Raw genomic sequence first — 20,774 nt, 5'->3', positions numbered from 1 at the left:
CAGGTATTCCTCCCCCCAAGTACAAGTGGAGTCCATCATCTCTTCGAACTATCCATCATGAATCCTTTAGAGTCCACGAGGTGATAACCAAATCTCTAGAACTTTGATGAGTCAAACATGCAAGATAATAAAAGTCACCCTCGATGACCACATAATGATCCCACCACCAATGGATATGCTCCACCCCTATGTTCCCCCACAAACCTTATAAAACACCAAAACTATCTTCCTAATTCTCCCAATGAAATCCATATGAGGTTTCTAAGCATAAAAGCGAACAACAGAATAACATCACTGCCCAGAAAAATAATAAAATATACTTGCATTCGCTCCTTAATTTCCCTTCCTCTCCAAGAATAAGCGTCTACAAGTGGATTTGAGCTCTAAGGCAAGGCTAGGACATTCTTTTTTTTTCTAATGGTAAGAATAGGACATTAAAAAAAATTTCTAACGGTAAGGCTAGGACATTACTTCTGTTCACTATTACGAAAGAATTTTCCCTTCCTATTTAAACTTTTTTTACTGAATAATGTAACTGCCCTCTTTCGTCCTGAGTTTCCTACTCTTCTATTTTTATTTTTCCGGAATTTTTATTATTTTGAATTTAACAAAAAGTACGGATTAGTTGGATGGTGTCAAGGGAAAGCATATAATTAGTACTATTCCATAGCAGCTCAACGTCAGCGACCATTTTATGATCCATGGTAATATTAACAATATCCATTTGAGGAGAGGTAAAAAAAGACAAGCACTTCAAGGACAAAAATAGCTTAGTTCACAATAAACAAAAATAAAGAGTGGCGTGACAATTAGAGGATGTATGCAATGTAGCACTACCTCAAAGGAAGCACAAGGCAATTGCATTTGAACAACTAGTGCGGGGGCAATGGAATTCTCAATATCTTCTTTTGAGGAAAGCCAACATTATGTATCATCCAAAATTGATGACAAAATTTAACTCCCTTTCTAGAAGACATACATGAAGACTGAGTCTAAACATAACCAATTAACACCTTCACGAGAACTTCCATAATCTTAAATTTATAATCGACATAAAATAAAATGGAATGACATCATTATAAAATTGCTACAAAAGATTATCCATGCGAAATTTCCTAAAATGTGGCATTACAGCACAAATAGGGCATAAACATTCAACAAAGTCAAAGCATCATGAACTAAGAGAACTGGAATTATCACTCACTAGGTCTTCAGTGCTCGTTCTTGACTTTCACATCTCCATTAGGTAAAATACTCTGTGCTTGTGCTAGACGTTTCAATTCCTGCATCACATGGCATGAAAAATGACGTCAAGGTGACCAATAATAAGCAAATGACCCGTATAAAGAACGGCTAGTCTATGAGTACATATCAAGGAATAACCAATACTCTTCCATTCATAGAAGCATCATGAACTAAGAGAACTGGAATTATCACTCACTAGGTCTTCAGTGCTCGTTCTTGACTTTCACATCTCCATTAGGTAAAATACTCTGTGCTTGTGCTAGACGTTTCAATTCCTGCATCACATGGCATGAAAAATGACGTCAAGGTGACCAATAATAAGCAAATGACCCGTATAAAGAACGGCTAGTATATGAGTACATATCAAGGAATAACCAATACTCTTCCATTCATAGAAGTATAGCATATGAACTAACCAATAACTTGTGTTAAGAACATCCACAGAATGTCAATACTTAATATCAAGGTTTTCCACACATCATGATCTGAATAGCCTACTGCCTACAGCTTTGGAACACTACTAGCATATTGCAATGGTGATTGAGAAATTACAGAAGCACAGCTACTAAGCTCAAAATTGGAGTATTATGACTTTGTTGAAGCCTTGAACAAAATACAAGTGCACTACTTAATCATTGAGACCAATTTCAGTGGCATTTGATTGTGCGGAGTGCTAATATGTATTCATATGTAATTGAGAACTTACAGAAGCACCGCTACTAAGTTCAAATTGGCATATTATGAATTTGTTGAAGCCTAGACGTTTATGGTACCTCGAGATGGAATCATGAATTAGCTATTCCTCATGAATTAATACACCCCCCCCCCCCCCCCCCCAACCCCCCCGCCCACCCCCAACAAAAAAAAAATCTACCTTGCACAAAAATTCACACAATCAAATACAAGTGCACTAATTTATCAATGTAAATCCATTTCAATGATATTTGATAATGTGGAATGCTAATATGTATTCCTAGTTACACAAATGTTGACGTAATCGGGACCTTCATAAAAATTGATTCACCTTACAAAGTTAAAAAAACTAAAATGAAAGATACATTTTGGAGAACAGTGAAGACTCTGGAGCATGGACCCTGTCTGCAGTGTCAACCCAATTCCTAAATAGCTCAAGTTACATGGCTATATATTTATCAGAGGTACCTTAATCATGTTATCTGTTTTTTCACCAGAAAGCCTCAGCAACTGACAACTTTTTTATAGCATGTTCACATAAAGATTCATTCAATGATTGACTGTATGCGTGAGGTTATCCTATCGGACTCAAACCAAAAGGTACGAGAGCACATCCTTTATTGCTAAGTATGTTATAAGCCTATGAGGGTTTAAAGTCAAACTCCAAGGATTGTATTTACAAAAAAAAAAAAAATTCCAAAACAAGGGTTTTTTTCTTTAAAAAAAGGACAGGGGTGCAGGGCAAGTAATCTGGGATTGAACATGCAATTTAAAGATTAAGGCATAAAGCCTTGACCAACTGAGCTACAGGCTCCGCCGTAGAACAACGGTTCCATCCATGTAGGAAAAAATAAAATACTCCTTTTCACATAAGATTATGAGAGAACAAACACAATTTGTACGCAGTGATCTTTGTATTATCCAAAAAGCTAAAAACAATTGCTTGCAATGGACATTGTTTAATGAAATCCACAGTCAACAGATCAACAACATTAAGCACAATAAAAATAAGGTATAACAACAAATAAAAAAATTCCAAAAAAAAAACAACAAATAAACTGTTTGGGGTTCCTCTCCACTATATCATATCATCAAAACAGGTATACAAGTGCAATAGATAGCACCAATATAAATGCAGCTTGATTAGCAGAATAATACAATATTAACATCACAATTGTGGTAGTTCCCTGCCACTTACAGCGGCAGAAGTCGCACGGATCTCCCTATACGCCTCCACTTCATCAGGAAATGCTTGTTCAAGTTCCTCCAACAGGTGCTTACGCAGACCCTACAACCATAACAAGGATATAAAGCCATTGTAATAAGCACAAAATTACCAGATACCATCAGTAGTGAAAAAGGAATCGTAATGAGTTGAAGCTCCATTCAGAGTCAGAATCCTCCATGTTACAAAGAGCAATCCCAGAATAAGCTGGATGTTTGCATGCAAAAAATGGACTGAAAGAGTTGTATACTGGTAGATAAAGATTGGCGTGTTTCATAGAAATTATAAACGAAAAGGAGTTACTGAGTTGCCTTTCCTGAGTGTTTGAGGTAGATACCTATTTCACACTAGAGGAAGGGAAAAAATACAATGTCCAATCAAACTCAAAGACAGTGCCAACCTCAAATACAGGGAAAGGAGTTCTGCATAAGCAAATCCCAGGTCTCCTTACAAACTAACTAAAGTGAGATAATCTCCAGCTCGTACCATATTGAAACCCAGAAATCTATGCGAGTCTAATGCCCAGTGCTTTCCAAGGCGGTCATGGGGTACATCAAAAACCCTTAAAATGCAATATCATAAAGGCGTATGCCCCAGGGGCAAAGGAGTTAAAAAAATGAGTATTTATCAAATACTGCACTTGCACGAACAAGCATTGCAACCACAACAGCGTTATCCTCAACTTCTGGATTTTTTACTCTTTCATCGGTACAATTCTAAAATAGGAATAAATATTTATATGGTTCACAGAATATTGTCTCTCAGTAGTTCAATGAAACAAGGAAGAAAAATCACACAAATACCTGTGGACGCTACAATAATCATCATCATTTGCTCCTTAGCTGCATCTGAGGTATCAATGGATCTAGGACGTCGGTTCATTATGCTAGGTCGTATCTTCGCTAGCATCGGAATGTTGTTATCCATCATCACCATTGCTTCATTGATATTCACAGCTTATCAGAGGAAACTCAAATAGTTTCCTTACATTTTTTGTGCTCTCATATTGCTTTCTCTCTTATATGATCTATGGAGATAGCTAAGTCTCAAAAATGAAGCTACGCCAGATTTAAAGGCCGGAGCTACAACTGCACCCGCAGTGGTCGATCAATCTGCCAATCAATCAGTTAAAATTAAGGATGAATTAGCCCCAGGATAAGGTTTTCAACCTTTTTACAACTGCCTTTGCCTTTGGTTTTCTTTTATGATTTAGCTTCTCTCACGTTTCTACAAAATGAACATTGCTACAACATCCTCTCAGCAACAACAATGAAGTATATATATTTTAATGGTTTGGATCATCATAAAACCATTTGATTCTAATTCTCAATTCCTACGATCCAAACGCACCCTTAGGGACTAATCATAGCCAGTGTGAATCATAAAGCGGGTGTAAGCTCCCTTCCAAAAAGCACTCAAGAACAAATTACAGAAGAAAAGACAGCTGGGTTTGTGCAAATATCTAAATATGTGCTATTACATTTCCCAAGAAAAAAACCTTAAAATTGGAGAATTAACAGATATATACCTCATTGTTGTTGCTGAGAGGATGTCACAACAATGTTCATTGTGCATAAATGTGAGAGAAGTTGACCCATAAAAGAAAACCAAAGGCAAAGGCGGTTGAAAAAAGGTTGAAAACTTAGTCTCATGGCTAATTCATCCTCAATTTCAACAGATTAACCGACCAATGGGTGCAGTTGAAGCTCCGGCCTCTATATTTGGCGTAGCTTCATTTTTTAGACTTAAACATCCCCACAGAACATATAAGAGAGAAAGCAATGGGAGAGCACAAAAAAAGTAAGGAAACCATTTGATTTTCCTTTGATAAGCCGTGGAAATCAGTGAAGCAACGGTGACGACGGCCAACAACATTCCGATGTTAGCGAAGTTAAGACCTAGTATAATGAACCGATGTCCTGGACCTAGTATAATAAACCGATGTCCTGGATACATCGGTACCCTATATGAAGCTAAGGAGCAAATGATGATGGTTATTGCAACCTCCATGGGTATTTTGTGCGAGTCTTCTTCCTTGTTTCATGGAACTACTGAGACAAGACTCTATGTGAACCATATAAACATGTATTTGTGAACCATAAAGTCTTGTCTCATAAATGTACCGATGAAAAGCATAAAAAGTCCAGAAGTTGAGGGTAACAATGTAGTGCCTGCAACCCTTGTTCGAGCAAGTGCAGCATTTGATAAGCACTCTTTTACAAACCAAATCGGAGCAATATAAAATCCACATTTAGTAATTTACATCGTTGTAAGCTCTTTGCTTTGTTTAATAGTGTCCATATCTTGTTTGCATTTAGAAATAAAGGGGTTTCACTATTCTTGTGTGGAAGGATCTATTTCATCTGCATTTCCATCCCCAAGATTTTTTGCATCGGAGAATCATGCCTAGAAGATTTATTGGCAGTTTCTGCATTTCTACCACGTTTTAAAGAGCACTTTCTCAACTAGCTACATAACCAATCCTTAGGCCCTATTTGGTTTCTCAAAGCAAGGAGATCATTAGCGTTTCAAAACGCTAATGAACCTCCAATGAATCGCCAAAGCATATTCGGTTGCTATATTTGCATTGAAACTCCATCTGATATCCAGACATCATGGGGATATAATCATTGCTTTTTTTCCTACGTGGTGCCCTACTTTTTGAAATGTTCTCTCCTCTGATCTTCCAACTAAATTTCACCAATAATGTGGTTTTCAGACAAAAGAAGAGTAGAAAAGGTCTCTCTCTCTCTCTCTCTCTCTCTCTCTCTCTCTCTCTCTCTCTCTCTCTCTCTCTCTCTCTCTCTATTTTGATAATGACACACCTACATTTTCCACACCTGTTCTACATTTTCCACACCTGTTCTAGATGTTTGACGTGCAACCAAACACTACTTACCGCTCTCCCCTATTCTCCTACACAAATCCTACACATCTTCTATGCTTGTCAACTCCCTTTTGACTTCTTATTCCATCACTCTCCCACCCACCCTTTGGCAACCAAACACAGCCTTAATGAATGGGATGGGGAAATAAACTACCATATGTGAGGCACCCAAATAAGTGGCTGCAAAAGGCTGTTTGTAGTCTGAAAATATACCCCGAGTGACTTCGAGTGACTTCAACAGGTGTGACCCATATGACGACGGCAACGATTATGAGGAATAATACCACCCTATATCTTCTTAATGAATTTACTTTTACCATTCAAAAAAAAACAAACAAACCACCCTACATCTCCAACCCATCACCGCAGCATGGGTCGAGTTGAGGCCAACCCAAGGAACAATTTACTCGACCCAACCCGAGTTCCAACCCGATGAGGTTCAATCCGACCCGAGGAACCCTTTTTCGAACCCGAACCCGACCCGAGTTCGACCCAACCCAACCCAACTTTTTAAGCTTTACAAAAATAAAAAAAATGTCGGCCAAAATCCTGGACCAAAGAATCTCCATGCATGCATTCTTTCTCTCCTCCCCTCAGCCACACATCTCTTTCGCCCCCATTTTTTTTCTTTCGGTGTTAGTCCTGGCCGAAATCTAAAATTTCGGATTTCGGCTGAAATTTAAAACCTTGATTATATGGCACTTCTTTATTGACTTTACTATTCTAGACATGCGCGATAGCGCATATCACTAGGTGCCTGATGTGATTAAACCATTATAGATGGTTTTGTTTCTATGTGGTAGTTTTTAAGTATGTATTTGTGCTTATTTTAGCATTTCCCAAAGTTTTATCTTAAAATTTTATCACTTGCATATGTTTTTTTAAAAGATTAAAAAAAATCATCATTTGCATATGTTTCCATACATTTATGTGATTTTACAAGATTTCCGCCGAAATTGAAACCAAAACCGAAATTTAAAACCTAGTTGGTAAATTAAATAGAATCTGTTCCTCATTTGTGTTCTCTAGTACACTTGTTTCTCATTTATGTTTTCACAAAAGTATCAAAGTTTGTAGGAGGCTTTGTGACTTTCATGACCCACACCTCTTATGTTTGTAAGTTTCTATGTTCAGTACATGGGCTTCACAGTTCTTTGAGTGATATCTTTTATATCCTTGTTTCATTTGGACTGTGGTGAATTACTGCGAACAGCTTGAAAAAAGATTATTTCAACACCATGCGATGTTCTCAAGGGGCTAAATGGTGCACAATGTTTGCAATTTATAGATTAGACTTGAGCATCAATGTTTGTAGGAGGTTTTGTGACTCTTATGACCCACACTTCGTAATGCTATAAGTTTCTATGTTCAATAGGGCTCATGGGCTTTACACTTCTTTGTATGATAAATTTTTTAAGATATTCAGTTGAGAAAAGAAGGCTATGATCAATAGGGTCTGTGGGCTTTACACATCTTTGTACTCTTTTTTCATATAAATAAAATTTAAGGTGCTAGCTCCGGTACCTAGATAAATAAATTCCGGGTAATTGTTTTTTTTAAATAAAATTCTTTGCCGCTAGAGCAAATTCCTGGCTCCGCCCTTATCATGGTTAACCATTTCTAGCATCCATGACTACAAATAACGCGTGTTATGGGTGGAATAGAATGAAATTTCCCGGTTTTCTTAAATGAAAAAAAAAAAAAAAAAAAAACCCAGAAAAAATACCAGATGCAAATTGGGACTACTGAAATGAAAACCGATCTTAATTTTCTAAAAGAAAGCAAGAAAGAAAGAGAAAGAAAAGCGCACCTTGAAAGAATCGGTCTTGCCTTTGGTGATCTGATTCCTAGAGATGCAGCTATTAATCACATTCCTCGTGAATTCGTCCGGATTTTTCCCGTCATCGATTAAACTAAACAACATCCAACACGCACGCACACACACGCGCACAAACAAAGAAGAAGAACAAGAAAACATTTAAATAAGAGGAAAATTATGTAAGAGAAAACAACAATTAAAAACAAAAACACAACAGAGACTCACTTTACAACCTCCATGGGAACCTGAATGTTGCAATTATCCGCCAATCTCTGCATCGTGTCGAGCTCTGAGACGACATCGTTACTGCAAGACCAAACCCTAGAATCAGAAAACCCTAGAATCCGAAGGAGGACAAACAAGAAAAAGAGGAACGTTTAGAGTTTGAAACCCTAGGGTTTTTTTTTTATTGTTGTTGAAACCCTAGGGTTAGGGTTAGGGTTAGGGTTATAGAAGGATTACATGCGTTGGAGGAGGGGGAGTTGGGAGGCGACGTTGAAGGAGGAGACGGTGAGGTGGAGCTGGTGAAGAAGGCCGAGGTTCTTCTGTATTGAATTTATGACCTCTTTCAGATTCTCTTGAGGATCGATTCCACCATTACCAGACGAGGAGTTCTGAGAAGACTCCATCCTGGTCCTGAACGTTATGGCAAGGATCATTATATGGTACAAGAACAGTGGCCTCTGTTTATAAATAAGAGAGTTGTAGGAAATATGTGTGGTATTTAAAGCGCTTTAAGAGCTTTTTTAGAACCCCACATGTTTATCAAAACATTGGAGCGTAGAAATCATCCAACATAAATCGTAAATCCTTACTGAAACCCAAACAAAAATCCGTTACTGGTATAGAAGTAGGCAAAGACGCAAAATTAAATGATAAATGAAGACCATATCACCCTGAAAGTAGAGAATAAACATAGAATTAAAGGCAACAGGGTTCACTTACGATGAAGATTGATGCTCGTGCCGATGTCTACAATAGTTGACCGGCCTTACACTAGTGCTGGCAACGGAGATCACAGATTTTTATGACGGACGATTCCCCGCAAACCTCTTCTTCTTTAGCAGATCCTAAATAGAAGCGGAGAGAAGTTGAGAAAAATGGGGATCAATGCAAGGTAGATTGATGTGGGAATTGAGACCATGAACTGGGTTTCTCTGATTCAGGGTAGAATCGAAATGGGTTTGGGGTTTGTAAGGATGTAAATTGAATTTGCAGAGATGATGATAGGCTGATGGGATCTCTTGATAATGGTGGATGTAGAAGATGGAAAAGGGGTCCGATGGCGAGGCTTGAGTAAATCCGGCCGGATTTAGTGGTGGATGGCCGGATTCCGGTGGGTTTCTTGGAGTTTATGGGTTTGGGCCTTGCTAGATGTGGGTTTTGATGGTTGTGATGGTGGTATGGAGGTGGTGTAGAGATGGGTTCTAATAGTGGCTTCGAAGAGAAATGAAGAGGGTGGGTTTGGTGTGGAGATAGTGGTAGAAGAAGAAGAAAGTGGTGGAGGAGGTGGTGATGGGGTAAAGGCGGAGGTCGAGCTCCCTCTTTGCTGCACCCTCTCTTTCCCTCTACCTCTCCCCCTCTCTGTTGTGAAATGAAGACCAGCTCCCCCTTGAACAGATGAGCAATCCCCCTTCTCAATGGTATATAGGGAAATGATATTGTTTCTCCCCCCCTCTGCTAGGTATTTATGACCATTCTTTTTAGACTAAAGGGGTGGTCTGGGGAGAAATAGGGCAGCATTTGGTTCTTGTTTTTGCTACACATTGGATTGGTATTGGCACACCCATGATTTGATAAATCACCCACCCTTTTATATGGGAAATGATATACTTCGCCCCTCCTATTCCATGCACAGCCCTTGTGGTGCATTTATAACTACTCTTTTTACTATGTAGGGGTAAGTGGTCCGGGTAATAACAAAGGGAGTGTATTTTCTTCATTTTGCTTTCCTTCCAAGCAATGGCATTGGCACGAACCTAGGCCCGCCGCCCTTGAGTCTTATGGCAAGAAGTCACTATCAAACTGCTCGCCCTACTGAAGTACCAAAGGTGCGCTGAAGTTGAGGATCCCAGAGGGAGATCCCGATTTACTGTCCACAACGAGAATGAAAAAGAAGAAAAGAAGAACTAGATGGCTCGGGCTTGAAATGGGATCTAATACTCCAGAGAGACGAACTAAACTCAGACGGGACAGAGAGTGAAGAACTGGTCATGACAGGACTCGAGGAAGAAGCCCCGGCTAATGGTACCAATTTAGCCTGTCTTTTCCTCATTCTTTCGCCCTTTTATCCGTAATTTTGCAGCGATGCTCTTGCAAATGGTAGCAAGTATTTAGATAGCATTTTGAGCAAAAACAGACAAGACGAGTTAGCGAAAATATCAAAATAGGGTTATAATCAAGCATTTGGATTTTAGGGGTGTAAATAAAGGAGTGTCAATACCAAAAACTCAAGGGTAATTTTTCAAATTTTTTTTGCGAAAACGAATGGAAATATAAGGGTAACTAAACAAAGAGACCAATAGGGTTTAGGTATCACTCGGGTTCCAAAAGATTTTGAAAATAATCTGTAAATGAATATTCTTTCGGGTTCCTTCGCATTCAAGGCTCGGTTTTTTTACAGAAGTTTCGAGACTCGGTTTCGGAGAATTTATTCGATTTTGGAGAAAAGGGTCCGGTCAAAATGGGGTGTCTACAGTAGGTAGTTAGAATGTTGTTATGGTTATGTAGTTAAGGTTTGTGGGGATTTGTTATTTGTGATGTGTCTTGTTAGTGGGTAAATGGGCTTGTTGTGTGGCACTCCATCTTGATTGTATTTATGTAGTAGTAATTCAATGAAATGGTAAGAAGATAATTTTACAGCAAAGGAACCTTTGTAGGAGAGTCATGATTCCTCTCGAATCGAGCTGTTAGGAAGTCCGGTTGCCTCAATCAAACCCATTCTCCCTCTTTACTATCTTTTCATTTTGTTTATTTGTGTTACGGCCCATTAGGTGTTGGTATTTTAATACAAAAGTGGCCCTTTTAGTATTTTACAAAGTTTTGTTTAAAAAAAAGAAGCCACTTTGGTTTTGGAGAATGAGTTTGTTCACTTCCTTTACAAAAGTGAATAGTCCCAATTAGAAAGTGGAGAAAAGCTTCATGTGTTTATATATCTTTTCACTTCTTTAGGTTTGTGAATGAGAAGAGGAGTAAGGGCGCCTACACGAATGAGCCACCAAGTGGGCCCGGTGGGCTTTTGGCTATACCACACACGCGCTACCCGGCTCGGCCGCCGGCATACCTGGGTAAGCAAGCCGTCGTTATTTTACGAATAACTGCGGCTGTTGAGATGCAACCGCGTTGGAATTAGTTTCTGCAGAGGCGCAAATTTACCTTAAAAGAGCGACATAGTCCGTGCCTCATTTCACCGCATCGGAAAAGGTTTCACTAACTTTTTTTTTTTTTTTTTTGTTCCTCAACAGAAAGAAATCTGGTAAGCCGTATTATTCCCTAAATTCACAACACTAGGCATGTAACACCCACATTGTTTGGGTGATCTAAACCATTCATTCTTTGGGTGTGTCCAGAGAATCTTCTCCATAGGATGATCCTAAACCTCCAATTTTTGGAGGTATTTAATGGACGGCACAATATAGAAACCACTATGGATCGGAGGGTTAGGGTCATCCTGTGGAGAAGATTTTATGGGCACTTGGGGCCCAACAAGTGAATGGTTTAAATCACCCCAACAATGTGGTTCCCATTGTAATTTTGGGCTGATGCGTATGCACGACCATCGACCCCAAAATTTCTCATTAACTAGAATATTAAATCTTTGGTAAAAAAGAATTTATATTTTCATGGAAAATGGAGAACGTAGAACGATTTGAGAGATTTTTTCTGGAAATTATATAGGGAGAGGGTAATTAAAACGTTTACGGTATTTTTGTCATTTCATAAATTCTAACACGTCAAAGTTGATGTCTGCTTGTCTTAGGGACCTTGTGGCAATTATTTTCTAAAAGTACGACTTTTTGAATAATATGCCATTCTTAACTATGTTTGAGCAATTATTTTGCCATGGAGGGACTAATCGGCAAAATTCCCTTTTTTATAAGGGAAAATGATTTTAGCACTCCTACAACGCCAATTAAAAAAGAAGAAGACATGCTTCTTTCGTGACATATACATGAGTGCTAAAATCATTTTCCTTTTTTAATTCATCTTTTTCCTTGTATCTTGCAGCAATTAAAAACAATAAGACATGCTTCTTTCGTGACAGATCAAAACATGAGAGGGCCAAAGACCATCTCCCGTTTATGTGTACTAGTAAAAATGCACGTGAGCCATTTAGATTGTCCTTTAGTATTTAAAGGGCTTGTTAGAGCTTTTTGGGAACGGTAATAACCTTTGACAACCATTTAAATAGTAAATACTAAAAGACAAGAAGCTTTCACGGAATATCAAAAGATTGCAGCGGTGATTTCATTTCTGTATAAATATATCTAGTTTGAGGAATGGTACGTCAATTGGTTGTGAGCACTTCAAAACAGTCAGAATTTTACTGGACAATGTATTTTTTTTAAAACAATATATTCACTGCTTCAGGTGTTCAGCGAAAAAGGAGTTGATTAAGGCAACCCACTGAATTTTATTGGACAATGTGTTTTTCAAAAAATAATATATTTCCAATTTCTTATTTCCACTGCAAAGAAATCTGATTTTTTTTCACTATCAGATGTTGAATTAGAAATGTGAGAAATCCAAATTACAATGCAAAAAGGGCTGTAAATTTGAGAAATCCAAATCAAAATCTTCTCGGCATCCAAACGGGCCCTAATAAGATTTCATTTTTTCAAGGAGAACTGAAGATTTATTACAAAATCTTTATATTGGTTTGAAATTGGTCTGAGAATCACCCATTTTCATTATTGCGAGTTTTTCCTACTCATGAAGCATCCTTCGTCAAAGCTTCTTATTTCTGCAATGTCATTGATGAAATAAACTCATCGAGAAAACTGCACTTAAAACGCCTTTGGGAGAAGCTTTCGCTTGACGTTAACATTCCTCTTTGATCTTAACAAAACAAACATAAGGCGGTGCTATTAAAGCCTACATCTAAAATATGTGCATTCAAAAAATAAGAGAGAGTAAAATCTAAGCTAAGTTTAGGTAATGAAATATTTTAAGAACAAAAATAGGTCATCATGTAGAAGAAATAGACAGAGTAATTAGTCAAAAAAAATAATTTTATACAACGATGACGTTATTGAATATTTTCTTATTTCTCACCTCTCTTTTGGCTCAGAACGGTTACGTTATTGAATATTTTATTATTTCTCACGTCTCTTTTGGTTGAGAACGTCGTCGAAATATCAAGTACGCTGTCGAATTTTCTAAGTTCAAACATGTGTTCCAAATGTATCGAGTACGCCACCGGAATATCGAGTACGCCGTCGAAATATCAAATACGCTGTCGGATGTTCTGGGTTCAAACATGTGTTTCGAACGTATTGAGTAAGCCGACGGAATATCGAGAACGACGCCAAAATATCAAGTACACTGTCGGATTTTTTAGGTTCAAATATGTGTTCCAAACATATCGAGTATGCCGCCGGATTCTGGAATACGTCGCCAGAATCTTAAGTACATAAAAATACTTTCACTTGTCAAGGATCTAACAGTCTCTGCTTATTGTAGACGACAACGATTAAAATGAACCCAACGATTTTTTGGGTTCAAACATATGTTGAAACGAACAAAAACAATGACAGCTAAGATCAAATGCATTAAATCTAACTTTAAGATAATGATTGACGTTACTGTCATCATGTCAGAAGGGTATTGGGGTCTTTTTCCCACCCATTTTTTGAAGAATCACCTTTGCTAAAAAGATTTTGGGTGTGTACGGCAACACTTGTCATCCTCCCCTATAGAATCGGGTAGAAATGGATCTATGATAATCGAAGTAAGCGAGTCCTAGTCGTGCCTCGGATTCTCATCCATTTTTGGAAAAAAATGGCTTGAATGTCATCCTTTATACATGTTAAACGTAGAGTTTGGAGAAATGGGTTTGGCGGGTCTAGTTTGCAGATTACAGAACTACCTTTTTTGGATTTTATTGAGTTGCATTCGAGCACCTACAAAATGGGCAGAAGCCATTTAAATTATGGTTGCGAACACGCCCTTTACTTATTGAAAATTATTTCTAGTAAGTTAATTCCTAGATGCTACTACGAAAGCATAAGGTATAATCAAAGAAAAGGATAAATATATCATTTAAGCACTCTATAAAATGATAAATTTTGTTCAAACACTTAGTTGTCATATCGAAACTTCCAACTAATTTTGATGTGAGACGCATTAATATTGAATTTCATAAGAGAATAAAACATAGCATTAAATCCATTGTCTCACGGATATGATCGGTTCGTACAAGCATATCAGCACGCATGCATAATGTTCAGCGGTTGGTGAATCTTAAAGAATTTTGGCCCTGTTTGGATTACAAGAAAGACATTGTCGACGAGATTTTTTTATTTTTTTTTAGAACTTTTTTCTTCCCACAATTTTTAGGAAAATGATATGATTATAGTTGATCTAGAGGAAATCATCATACATTGAAACTCTTTCTAATTAAAAATTAGGATCGGTTCGAGTTATCTTTTCTGTGCATACAAAGAAGTCATAAGTTTTATAAATATTTTTCCTTTCTAAAAGATTTCCAATAATCCAAAAGCCCCAACAATGAGCTTTCGTGAAAATTAACCTGTGGATTCGGTGTATAACCTGAAATCATCGTTGTCCAAGTGTTTACATTCCAATGAGGGATTTCATAAAACACTGACAGACATCCGATGAGGGATTTCATAAAACACTAACTCACATTACCTTGAAATGTGTTTGGAAAGGAGATGAAGGGTTGCAATATGGTTTTTTAGGTTTTGCTTGGTGACAACTGGCAGGGCATAACGAAGAAATTGATGAGAGACTCTAGAGATCTATTTAAATAAAAGACCCTGTTCGGGGAAACTGAAGAAAAGAACATCTAGAACCAAAATTTGTGATAGGAAAAAGCCAAAAAGAACCGAAAAATCGAAATCCTCTTTTAGAAGAGAAAAACGCATAATCAAAATCCTCCTACAAAAAAAGAATAAATAATCCCGGTTTGAAGAAATCCCCTAAAATTTGGTCATCATAAAACCAAAACAAAACTCAAGATCCCTAATTAAAATCCATCCATTTAAAGGGAAAAATGGAAAACAAAAAGAAGCAAGAAAACTCATCTTTAGTTCGTTTGCTGGAGGGAGAATAGCCCGGTTCGGAATCCATATATAGTTCTTACCAGTCTCCTTCATTAATGAATGAAAAATAAAAATAAAATATATTTATGTTCAAAGACAAAACGATACCCAGAGCAGGACATAGAAGAGAAGCAAAAACAATAGCATGTAATGAGACTTTGAGAGGAGAGGCGGTGAGAAGGAGGCGGTTAAGAGCATTGGAGTTTGCAGGAAGGGAATCCAGCGAATCCCAAACGGGCAGATAATAGGGTTTCATTTGGAGTCTTTGGACGGACATGTAAGAGTCATTGGCATTGGAATTGACAAAAATAGCCATCAGAAATTGGATACACAAGGAACTTTTCCTAAATTACAATAGGATATAGAAAGAATTTAAGCAAAAGTTGGGAACAAAAGCGATAACTTTTGGATGTTCTCCAGGGGCAAAGTAAGTGACCGGGATGACAAATATACCCCTGCAAAATTGAGCAGGGCGGAGACAAATGTACAGTATGGCCCATACCATAGGATGATCCAAACCGTCCATTAGATGGGCCACTGCCTACATAGGTTGTGCCCCAAAAATAATTTTCATAGGTTGATCCAAACCCTCTGATCTATAGAGGGTTATAGGTTGATCCAAACCATCAATGTGACAGAACCATGGATTTAAATTTCAATCTGAAATTTCGGTAATTTCAATCCAAATTTTTGATTAAATGCCATTATTCATTAAAAAAATGTTACAAAATTTTGGAATTCGGAATTTCGGTTCAGTCTGGAATTTCAAAAATTCGGTCCAGAATTTTGAACCAAATTACCAAATTTCGGACTGAAATTTCGATTTTCGCTGGGGTCCGAAACGGTTACCGAAACCAAAATTTTAAACCATGGATGGAACACAACATCAATCGGTTGTGCCTGTAAAATCATTTCCATAGGTTGATCGTAGCCCTCCAATCGATATAGGCTGATCCTAGCCCTCCAATCGATAGAGGTTTCCATAATTGTTGTTCCTCTTCAGGTGCGCGAATCCGTCAATATTTTGCAAGTGTCCTTCATGAGTAATAAAAAGTAGTTCTTTTGTCATTGTCATATGACTTTACCTCTTCTTGGTAGTTTTTTTGCCGTAATTGTCATAGACAGGTACCATGTGTCGGTACTTTTCGTATGTAGATTACGATTTTACTCTCAAATAATTTCTCATAGAGATAGATGTTAGATATCGGGCGAAATTTTGGAATTCAGAATTTTGGTTCGGTCTGAAATTTTGAAAATTCGGTTCGGAATTTCGAACCAAATTACCAAATTTTGGACCAAAATTTCAGATTTTGTCGAAATTTCGGTTTTCGGTGACGAGACTTTGAGAGGAGAGGCGGTGAGAAGGAGGCGGTTGAGAGCAGTGGATTTTTCAGGAAGGGAGCCAGCGAATGCCAAACGGGCAGATAATAGGGTTTCGTTTGGAGTCTTTGGATGGACATGTAAGGGTCATTGGCATTGGAATTGACAAAAATAGCCATCAGAAATTGGATACACAGGGAACTTTTCCTAAAATACAATGGGATATAGAAAGAATTTAAGCAAAAGTTTGGAACGAAAGCGATAACTTTTGGATGTTCTCCAGTGGCAAACTAAGTGACCGGGATGACAAATATACCCCTACAAAATTGAGCAAGGCGGAGACAAATGTACGATATGGCCCATACCATAGGATGATCCAAACCGTCCATTAGATGGGCCACTGCCTACATAGGTTGTGCCCCAAAAATAATTTTCATAGGTTGATCCGAACCCTCCGATCTATAGAGGGTTATAGGTTGATCCAAATCGTCCATGTGACAGAACCATGGTTTTAAATTTCGTCTGAAATTTCGGTAATTTCAGTAATTTCAGTCCAAAATTTTGATTAAATGCCATTATTTATTAAAAAAAAGTGTTACAAAATTTCGGCCGAAATTTCAGAATTCGGAATTTCGGTTCGGTCCGGAATTTTGAACCAAATTACCAAATTTTGGACCGAAATTTCGGTTTTCGGTGGGGTCCGAAACGGTTACCGAAACCAAAATTTTCAACCATGGATGGAACGCAACATCAATCGGTTGTGCCTGCAAAATCAGTTCCATAGGTTGATCGTAGCCTCCAATCGATATAGGCTCATCCAAGCCCTCCAATCGATAGAGGTTTCCTGAATTGTTGTTCCTCTTCAGGTGCCCAAATCCATCAATATTTTGCAAGTGTCCTTCATGAGTAATAAAAAGTAGTTCTTTCGTTATTGTCATATGACTTTACCTCTTCTTGGTAGTTTTTTGCCGTAATTGTCATAGACAGGTACCATGTGTCGGTACTTTTCGTATGTAGATTATAATTTTACCCTCAAATAATTTCTCATAGAGATAGAAGTTAGATATCGGCCGAAATTTTGGTTCGATCCAAAATTTCGAACCAAATTACCAAATTTCGGACCGAAATTTCAATTTTCGGTGGGGTCCGAAACGGCTACCGAAACCAAAATTTTAAACTATGGATGGAACACAACATCAATCGGTTGTGCACGTAAAATCATTTCCATAGATTGATCGTAGCCCTCCAATATATATAGGCTGATCCTAGCCCTCCAATCGATAGAGGTTTCCATAATTGTTGTTCCTCTTCAGTTGCGCGAATCTGTCAATATTTTGCAAGTGTCCTTCATGAGTAATAAAAAGTAGTTATTTAATCATTGTCATATGACTTTACCTCTTCTTGGTAGTTTTTTGCCGTAATTGTCATAGACAGGTACCATGTGTCGGTACTTTTCGTATGTAGATTACGATTTTACCTTCAAATAATTTCTCATAGTGATAGATGTTAGATATCGAAAATTCGGTCCAGAATTTCGAACCAAATTACCAAATTTCGGACCGAAATTTTGAAAATTCGGTCCGGAATTTTGAACCAAATTACCAAATTTCTGACCAAAATTTTGGTTTTTGGTGGGGTCCGAAACGGCTACCGAAACCAAAATTTTAAACTATGGATGAAACACAAGATCAATCGGTTGTGCCTGTAAAATCATTTCCATAGGTTGAACTTAGCCCTCCAATAGATATAGGTTGATCCTAACACTCCAATCGATAGAGGTTTCCATAATTGTTGTTCCTCTTCAGGTGCGCGAATCCGTCAATATTTTGCAAGTGTCCTTCATGAGTAATAAAAAGTAGTTCTTTTATCATTGTCATATGACTTTACCTCTTCTTGGTAGTTTTTTGCCGTAATTGTCATAGACAGGTACCATGTGTCGGTACTTTTCGTATGTAGATTATGATTTTACCCTCAAATAATTTCTCATAGTGATAGATGTTAGATATCGAAAATTCGGTCTAGAATTTCGAACCAAATTACCAAATTTCGAACCGAAATTTTGAAAATTCGGTCCGGAATTTTGAACCAAATTACCAAATTTCTGACCAAAATTTCAGTTTTTGGTGGGGTCCGAAACGGCTACCGAAACCAAAATTTTAAACTATTGATGAAACACAACATCAATCGGTTGTGCCTGTAAAATCATTTCCATAGGTTGATTGTAGCCCTCCAATAGATATAGGCTGATCCTAACACTCTAATCGATAGAGGTTTCCATAATTGTTATTCCTCTTCAGGTGCGCGAATCCGTCAATATTTTGCAAGTGTCCTTCATGAGTAATAAAAAGTATAGTTCTTTCGTCATTGTCATATGACTTTACCTTTTCTTGGTAGTTTTTTGCCGTAATTGTCATAGACAGGTACCATGTGTCGGTACTTTTCGTATGTAGATTATGATTTTACCCTCAAATAATTTCTCATAGAGATAGATGTTAGATATCGGCCGAAATTTCGGAATTCGGAATTGGTTCTGTCCGAAATTGTGAACCAAATTACCAAATTTCAATTTTAGGTGGGGTCCGAAACGGCTACCAAAAGCAAAATTTTAAACTATGGATGGAACACAACATCAATCGGTTGTGCCCGTAAAATCATTTCCATAGGTTGATTGTAGCCCTCCAATAGATATAGGCTGATCCTAGCCCTCCAATCAATAGAGGTTTCCATAATTGTTGTTCATCTTCAAGTGCTCGAATCCGTCAAGATTTTGCAAGTGTCCTTCATGTGTAATAAAAAGTTCTTTCGTCATTGTCATATGACTTTACCTCTTCTTGGTAGTTTTTTGCCGTAATTGTCATAGACAGGTACCATGTGTCGGTATTTTTCGTATGTAGATTACGATTTTACCCTCAAATAATTTCTCATAGTGATAGATGTTGGCTGTGGGACATGAACGGAAATAACGAGAAAGTGAGGATGACTTTAACCCCTATTCACGCTTTATATATAGTATAAGGATTTTGTAAAAGACAACCCGCCATCCCATTTCTCATTGAAAACCTACATTCACTTCCTTTAACATATGAATGTTAATTTCTCACTAAGTAGATTGTTACTGTACCACGCAAAGAAGGGGTGTCTCTCTATCTGTCCCCCATCACATAAAAAAACCAAGCTTCTTCCCTTTTTCCAACCATGTTTAATTTGGGGCCAATAATCGGTTAGGACTCTAAGCACCGGTTGTCACAAACTCTCAATCTGGAAAAAAAAAAAAATAGCATCAAAACCTTAAAAATTTCAAAACCAAGTCATGGGATTGGGTATTGAATCGACCCATTAAAGTCTTCTATCTTACCATTGATTATGAAAAGACAATTATTACAATTAGGGTTGCAACTTAGGTCGGGTTTTATCCGACCCGCATCAACCCGACCCCAAAAAAATGGGCCGGGTTTAGGAATCTTGAGTTTCTTAAAAAAAATAACCCGACCCGACCGACCCGAGATAGATTCTAGGGTAGGGTAGGGTTTTGGAAAGCCCAACCCAAGCGACCCGAGTTGCAACTCTAGTTCTTGTAATCCTAATAAGTGGAGTGATGCCTGATACAAAGATATAGGGTGATTAAATTTTGATGTTGTTTATTGGACACCGGGTGCTGTTGATGTTCTAATTTATAAACCATTTATTATTAATTTTGTTTTTTGAAAATTTTATAAACCACTTATTATTAATCTGCTTCTAATAATTGTATTTTCTGTGTTAGCTTGAGGCATGTAAATGTTTCACATAAAACATAAAATTCTATTGCTAATGTTGATCTAAGTAACTGACTGGATGACTAATGTGTTTTTTAGGGGCACATTTTCAACTTTGTTGTTTGGGTTACCAGGAAGAACATTTTCTTACTTTAATATTCACCTCTTTTTTGTTTGTAAAAAGACAGGACGTTCGTCTCAGGAAATAAGAATTTATTAAATGAATTGAGTGTAGCTAGGGCTAATGTTTGCTTTTACTAGTGACAGATCTAATATTCCAGTTTAGAGTCTGCTAATTCTAGAGAAAAAAGAAACGTAGCTAAGGTAACAATGTTGAAAAATGCGATCCGGCTCGGCCCTATCCGAGAAACCATCTCGCGTAGGGCTAGGTTTATGAATCGTGGGTTTTTCAAAAATAAACTCAACCTGACTCGAAATAGTTTCTCGTGTAGGGAAGGGTTCTTGAAAACCCGACATGCCCGACCCGAGCTACAATCCTAATTACAATGCCTTCCTGGCCATCGACCACTCTCTTCTTGGTTCC

General features: G+C 37.7%; 1 protein-coding gene across 1 annotated transcript; it reads right to left on the bottom strand.

The window, feature by feature from the left end:
• Positions 1-1,025: 1,025 nt before the first annotated feature.
• On the bottom strand, positions 1,026-9,544 carry LOC143873531 (mediator of RNA polymerase II transcription subunit 10b-like). Its single transcript, XM_077376820.1, has 7 exons — positions 8,815-9,544; positions 8,332-8,505; positions 8,095-8,175; positions 7,861-7,963; positions 3,137-3,226; positions 1,442-1,520; positions 1,026-1,283 (listed from the first exon to the last, which is right to left on the bottom strand). The coding sequence occupies exons 2-6, from the start codon at positions 8,496-8,498 to the stop codon at positions 1,449-1,451; spliced, it is 513 nt and encodes a 170-aa protein (XP_077232935.1). The 5' UTR covers positions 8,499-8,505; positions 8,815-9,544; the 3' UTR covers positions 1,026-1,283; positions 1,442-1,448.
• Positions 9,545-20,774: the final 11,230 nt, after the last annotated feature.

This window comes from Tasmannia lanceolata, unplaced genomic scaffold (assembly GCF_043159265.1).
Source record: "Tasmannia lanceolata isolate RefF3 unplaced genomic scaffold, GAP_Taslan_0.1 ptg000002l, whole genome shotgun sequence".
NCBI classification, from domain to species: domain Eukaryota; kingdom Viridiplantae; phylum Streptophyta; class Magnoliopsida; order Canellales; family Winteraceae; genus Tasmannia; species Tasmannia lanceolata.
Note: the sequence above shows the minus strand (reverse complement) of the source record. Positions and strands in the feature narration are given on the sequence as shown.

Coding starts and splice junctions, on each gene's coding strand:
- LOC143873531 (XM_077376820.1), bottom strand. CDS start 8,498: ATGGAGTCTTCTCAGAACTCCTCGTCTGGTAATGGTGGAATCGATCCT. Junction 7,964..8,094: donor GTTCCCATGGAGGTTGTAAA/GTGAGTCTCTGT, acceptor GATGTTGTTTAG/TTTAATCGATGACGGGAAAA. Junction 3,227..7,860: donor GCAAGACCGATTCTTTCAAG/GTGCGCTTTTCT, acceptor TTATGGTTGTAG/GGTCTGCGTAAGCACCTGTT.